This window comes from Nicotiana sylvestris, chromosome 12 (assembly GCF_000393655.2).
Source record: "Nicotiana sylvestris chromosome 12, ASM39365v2, whole genome shotgun sequence".
NCBI lineage: Eukaryota > Viridiplantae > Streptophyta > Magnoliopsida > Solanales > Solanaceae > Nicotiana > Nicotiana sylvestris.
In genome coordinates, this window is record NC_091068.1 from 129,592,764 (window position 1) to 129,600,005 (window position 7,242).

At 36.1% G+C, this 7,242-nt stretch overlaps 1 protein-coding gene across 1 annotated transcript; it reads right to left on the minus strand.

The window, feature by feature from the left end:
* Positions 1 to 3,157: 3,157 nt before the first annotated feature.
* On the minus strand, positions 3,158 to 4,710 carry LOC138884355 (uncharacterized). The gene is made up of 3 exons (XM_070165518.1): positions 4,362 to 4,710; positions 3,971 to 4,149; positions 3,158 to 3,452 (listed from the first exon to the last, which is right to left on the minus strand). Exons 1-3 carry the CDS (start codon positions 4,435 to 4,437, stop codon positions 3,432 to 3,434), a joined length of 276 nt encoding a protein of 91 aa, XP_070021619.1. The 5' UTR covers positions 4,438 to 4,710; the 3' UTR covers positions 3,158 to 3,431.
* Between the last annotated feature and the right edge of the window lie 2,532 nt (positions 4,711 to 7,242).

The following is a 7,242-nucleotide window of genomic DNA, read 5'->3' on the forward strand; positions in this document are numbered from 1 at the left end:
ATACTCAGCCCCTAGTCATCCAGTCACAACTCCCACCAGTAAGGACATAAACGGACATATAAGTCCCAAATGCACGTGCTCACACAATCGAAATCTTAGTACTCAAGCCACAGACAAAACCTGGCCTCAAGTCCTATAGACTGGCCCAACATCACACATAGAAATCACATCTCTCACCTCATCCAGAGAATCACAACCTGTCGATGCACAACAGATACCGAGCGCCCATGTGCGCACACGAATGCGTGGAAGGAATTCAAGGAATTATGCTTCAAGTTTAATCAATGTCGCACGATAAGAATTCAAGAATGTGGAATTTCCTAAAGGGTTCTGCAGCCTATAGAAGATAAGTACAGACGTCTCTGTACCAATCTACAAGACTCTACTAAACCTGCTCATGACTCGTGAGACCTATGTAACCTAGTGCTTTGATACCAACTTGTCACGACCCAAAAATCTCATCCGTCGTGATGGCGCCTATCGTGGTACAAGGCAAGCCTCAACCCAAAACCCAGACTGTTGGACTTAAATCTGTCCAGAAATTTCGGTATTGTTCACGCGCGGGTACTGTTCACATACAATGTTCATGGGACTATTCACGAATACTGTTCACAGATACTGTTCATGGGTACTATTCATGGTACTGTTCACAGACATTGTTCATATGAGGTAGAAAAAATCAGCAACTGTCCAAAGAGAAAATTTCAGCAGCTTTTTTATTTTATTTTATCCGTTAACCTTCCGAAATCCACATGAGGCCCTCGGGACTTCAACAAAATGCATCAACCAATCCTAAAACATGATACGAACTTAGTTGAAACCTCAAATCACATCGAAAAATGCTAAAACCGTGAATCACACCCCAATTCAAGCCTAATAAAACTAAGAACATCCAACTTCTATGTTCGATGCAAAAACCTATCAATTCAAGTCCGAATGACTTCAAATTTTGTATACAAATCATAAATGACATAACAAAGCTATGAAAATTTTCAAAACTGGATTCCGAACCCGATATCAAAAAGTCAACCCTCGGTCAAACTTTTCAAAAATCTTCTATTTTCCAACTTTCGCCAAAATGCGCCGAATTATCCTACAGACTTTCAAATCCAAATCCGAACATGTACCTAAGTCCAAAATCACCACACGAAACTATTGGAATCATCAAAATTCCATTCCGGGGTCTTTTTCTCAAAAGTCAAATTTCCGGTCAAACTTAAGAAATCTTTAGCCTTAGATTTTCTAGATTCCGTTAAATAACGATAATTTGATCTAGGGACCTCCGAATTCGATTTCGGGCATATGACCAAGTCCCAAATTATGATACGGAACTACCTGAATGATCAAAACTTTTATCTGGATTCGTTTGCTCAAAATGTTGACCGAAGTCAACTCAATTGAGTTTTAAAGCTCTAGTTCAGAATTTAATCCATTTTTCACATAAAAACCTTCCGGAAAATTATGCGGACTGCGTATGCAAGTTGAGAAATTATTGATACTGCTTTTCAAGGTCTTAAAATACCTAGATGATTATTTAATTTAAAGATGACATTTTGGGTCATCACATGTTCGTGTCTTTCGGATGTGACTACCACTTGTCCCTGGGTAGTTCTAGAATTGAATTATGTTTTAGTACATTTCATAGTTGAATTTATTTCACATTTATTTTTACAATAATCTAGTCTTAGTTGCTCATGTTTTGTACTACCAGTCTTTGGGATGTTGTTTGGAATCCAAATACATCAATTGTTGATCATATTTATTTTATTAGAATTGTGTTAATTGTTAATTGGTTGACCTAACGGGTCAGGTTAGGTGTCATCGCGATTTGTGAATTTTGGGTCGTGACACATCTTTGCTCTGTTTTTTCAGGCCCGCGATCTTCAAATCTTCAACAACGATTCTGTGATGCTAGTGGAAATCTCAATTTTTGTGCGCTAATTTTTGTGAAATTCTGCCAAATTTGAGCAGCTTTTTCGTTTTTATAGGTAGGGCATTAGCGTGTGTAGTTATTTTGAGATACTCTGTTATTATTTATTAAATGGGTAGGGGATTGTAATTATTTAATGGGTAGAATTCTTTTATAGGTAGGGCAAGGTAAATATTTTAACTTTTATAGGTAATCATGTCTTTTCTCCTAATAAGTAATCGAACTCGGATTATTGAGGCCAGTGAGAGACTTCAAAGGCAGCACTGAACCATGGCACCATATGATGTTTGTGCAATCTGAGTGCCACTTTATCAATATAATCGTTTTTCACGGATATCAACATACTTATTAAAAAAATTTACTGAACCGTGCAGGTGGCGTACCATTCCTACCCTATAAGGTAAATTCGCCCCCGGTTAGACATCAATTGTTGGAACATATTGTTGGACTTTAAGCCAGTGGGCTTTAAAGTAGAAGAAGTGTGAATTGGAAATGGAGGGAAATAAAATGGAGGGAAAATGAAAAATTTGAAAAAGTGAACTTTGTCTTGCACTTTGTCCCTCATTGATGAGGGACAACCACATTTGTGTGCTTATATATAGAATCACTTCTTAAAGCTCTTAAAAGGAGTTGAAGAGAATGAACTCTCGCGCCGTCGTCGTCGCTCGCTCGGCTTTGGATTTGGATTTGGCAAATGATCGATCGATAATTGCCTATAAATTCTGAGGCAAGGCTCCATTTTCTACACACGAAAAACACTCCAGAACTTCTTTCTTTCTGAATACATTGCGTCCTAATTCGCAGTCTCTCTCTCTCAAATTCGTAAGTGTGATTTTGCTCCGTTTTTGAGTTCGTTGGTATCCTGCAGTTTGTATTGCCACTGTTGCAGAAAGGTTTATTCCGCTTTATCCTGGAAGGATTTAATCCATTACCTTGGCAACGTGTGAGGGGGTTAAAATTCCTTAAGGACGCACAAGAAAATTGTGGACTCGGAATATTTTTGATTCTTTATTGTTTTCTAAATTTCTTTATTCTTCTAACAGTTTTGTTTTCTGATTTTTGTTGTAACACAGTATCGTTCACACATATATGAGGCCATTTGGAAATAGTCAGCTATCATTTATTGATATGGATTGATTTTTCTAAGACTTGAAGATGTTACACGTAATTTTTCTTCGAGTCCTAGAAAAATTAAAACATAGGTTTAAGGAATAGGATAGTCCAAAATAAATGTTGAATGACAACGATTTTATTGAATAATAATGAATATAATTGCACTAATCAAAGTCTCACAAGGCTCATTTATACAATTTTTCGTACATATATTATAAGGTAATTTAAAAAATCCCAAGCTTATGCATTTGATATTTAATTAAATTCCCCTCTAGATTCTCCAGATGCTGGACAACATTTTCTCTAAGTATTATCTCAAAGAAACACCTCTTCTTAATTGCTGATCCAAATTTCAAAAGAACACCCCAAACACATAATTCTAAGAAATTCATCCATGAGTTTTCTTCCCCTACAAAAAGCCACATACTAAATCAGAAATTGAATAACAAAAGAACAACTACACCTCAATTCCTAATAAATTGGGAGAATTTAAATAAGGAAAAAAAGTCCATGGGAACAAGGGAATCGATTCTATCGATTATAATCGAAAAGAAGACTCACAAGAGGTTTTCGAAACTAGAAGATGTCTTTTTTTCATTTTTTTTATCAAGCAGCTGCAATATAAAATTTTCTATTTTTCCCATATTATTATTCATCTAAGTTATAATCATAAATTGGACTATTACTAGTATTATTATGATCTATATTTATGCCATCCATTATCTTCGACTTGAATTCTATGCATACAAGTTCAAAATAATTTGGAACTATAATCTTGTATTAACTTCGAATTTATTATCACAAAAAAGATATTGATGGAGTAATATCAATCACTCTATTGAAATCGTAGATCTGCCTCCACGTGAATTCATAATACACTAAATAGTTCATGTGTAGGAAGATGAGGGAGTATATGTCTAAAATGACCTTTTCTCTGGTCTTACTAGCTCTCAAGCCTTTGAATTTGCGATGTTGTAACATGCTTTGGTGTTGAAAATTATGCCTTCCCCTTGATCCAGTTGGTGGAGGAATATAAGTATGAGTTTCTGGACCTCTATAATCAATTTCATAAATTCCCGAATCCATGTTTAACAAATCCATTTTTCCTGTAAAAAGAATACCATTTCCTTTGTCATAAATGGGCTCAAGCCGCACTACCCAAACCGGCTAAGAACAAATAGAATTTGCTACAAAAGCTGCGTATGAAAACATAGTAATTGATATAACCAAAATAAGATTCATTTTGGCTACCACAATTAGTAAAGAAAAAAACAATTATATCATAAGCAATAGATATAAGTTTCTTTTGAAGACAAACCTGAAGAAGAACAAGGTCCAACCAGGAGGAGGAAGAGGAAGAAAATGGCAGTTAAGCTAGTGATCTTCAGCTCCATTGCAAAGAGAATATCAAGAATATATGAACTGATAAATGTCCTCTTTAATGATATATAAAAGAGTGAATTTATTTTGTGCTAATTAAGGATCAAGAAACTATCTAAAGTTATGGGGAGGAAATAGATCAAGGAATTATAATAAGCATGGAGTAGAGGGGAGTACTGGGAATACATAGTTGAGGAATTTCACAATGTTTGGCAATTGAAAGTGTCGCCATCCAACACAGCAATTAGTTACAAGGTCCTGATGTACATGTGTTGGGTTGGAACATTTATGTAATGAAAAGAAAAAAAACCATAATATTCATTTTTTTTTCATTTTAGGTTTATTACTTAATTCAATTAGTTTGATCATGTAAATTTAATATACGACGAATTTAACCCATATTCAACGTAAAAAATTTCTACACACGGGAGCTGGGGAGCCCTCCACCACCCTCCCAACAAAAAAGATCCCTAATAAGGCTTATTAATCTAATACTTGAATTCAAGCTCCAACATCGAAGTAAGCCTATTGATTGTTTCAAAATAGCTAAAATGTACATGTCTGTTAAAGGAATACCTAAATTTGGGGGCTAATAAGTGGATCAGACCATTTAACTTGTCATATGCACTCTCCTATCGAAGCTCTATTAGGGAATATTATCCACTTTCATGTTCTCGCCTTCACTCAACGACAAGTCCAATATAATCCTCAATGTATACAATTGCCTATAATTGATTTTATATTTACTTAATTAAAAAAGTCATTTATACCGGCCATGTGGTGGATAAAAATAAAACTAGTAGCTAGAAGAACCAATTTAAATATTTGATTTTATTTGTGGGAACTGGAGAGGAAGGAGTGGAGACTGGACAGTCCCATGTGTGTATTATTGTGAATGTCATAGAAGGACATCACATTTAGCAGACCCCTTGGCTGTCACCTTCCACAACTAAAAAACACATCCTCCTTGTACTTTTCTTTCCTGCTAATTTTCTGTTTTCCCTCTTTGTATTTGGAAAACTCTAACAATAGGATAAACACTACACATTATGGGGACTTCGTGTTGTACGTTTATTATGACAAAAGTTAATTTGGACTTCAGTTGAAAGATATGGGGCAGCTTGTCTACTTTCTTTTCTTAAGCAGAGGATTGGCACCCTTCACTATGCTCCATCTTTGTAGCATATTGTGGTTGGAAAATATGTGCTATTTATTAACTTTTACTTTCTCTACTTTAATTTAACTTGTACTAGTTGGACTTCATGAGTCAACTGTGAATATTTTCAATGCAATTACCAAGTTATATTATTCGAATAATTAATTTGTACTTAAGGGTGTGACCTAGTGGTCAATGAAGTGAGATAAGATGTCATGCCCCAAAATCGAGGAGCGCGACCGGCGCTCAACCGAGTAAACCCGACTGAGCAAGCATGTTAGATTTCATTCTACCCAAATTCATCCCTGAATAAAGGGGAGATGTACTACATTAATCAAACACTGAAAATATTTTATTAACCACTTCCATTTCATTCCCATTAATAGCATCATTCAAAATTTCCAAAATAGTTCGAGTTTATAGATTTAATGAAAAACATGTTTGCTAAATACCAACATTTCTAGTTCAATTCCCAATATCAAACACTACCCACAACCTGTCTATGGAGCCTCAAAATACAACAAAAGAGTAATATGAAAATACCGGCAACAAGGCCCCGGCTATACCTCAAAACGTGGTAAAAATATGAACAAAAGATACAGTACATGACATGACCCCGAGATGAAATGGGACCCATGATAACTAGGGGTTTTGATACATTTTATACTCCGTCTTGCTTATGTTTTGATTAGGAATTTATACAAAATAGTCCCAAAAGGTTCACAAGTTGTGCTTGATTGCAGGTTTGATCAACAAAGTGACAAGATGTCAAAAATCAGCTAAAAAAGAAGTGAAATGCTTATGTTTTGATTAGGAATTTATACAAAATAATCCCAAAAGGCTCACAAGTTGTGCTTGATTGCAGGTTTGATCAACAAAGTGACAAGATGTCAAAGATTAGCTAAAAAAGAAGTGAAACTTGCACAAGTACCAAGACAAGACAAAACTCAGGCAAAATAGGCTCAATGCGGCCGCACACCATTCTGTGCGGTTCGCATGAGTGAGGTTCAGAGAGCATGACATTCAGGCAAACAGGAAATGCGGCCGCACTAGGTTTTGTGCGGTCCACACTAGGATTAACGCGGCCGCACTCGATTTAGTGTGACCCGCAGTGAGAAAGATCAGAGAGTTGCCAATTCCAAGTTTCAAGCCAATGCGGTCCGCGCTCCATTTCATGCGGACCGCACCAGAAGCCTTCGCGGCCGCACTCCATTATGTGCGGTCCACATTGCCAGAGTTCAGAGACATGAATTTTCAAGTTCATAGCCTTAGTGCGGCCGCACTATCCCCGCAAGGGTATTTTTGTCCAGATTTTTCAGCTTAGTATAAATAACTTCTTTTCCCATTTTTAGGTCATCAGATAGTTTTAGAAAAGAGCGACGCTCGTGGGTTCGATACTTTTAGCTATTTTCGGCAATTTTATCTACATTTCAACATTGAATCTTATTGTTTATCTTAGTAATTAGTTAATATGAGATGTTCTTCATCTATTTTCTTGCTTTTCTTCTTTAATTATGAGTAGATAGACCCATAAGCTAGGGTTGTGGCTCAACCCTAGTGTGAGTAATTGATGGGTCTTGTATTTTAGGGTTAGATTGACTATGGGTGTTTGATATTTGGGCCAATTTCATGTTTTATGGTTGAATTAGTGGTTGCAAACACT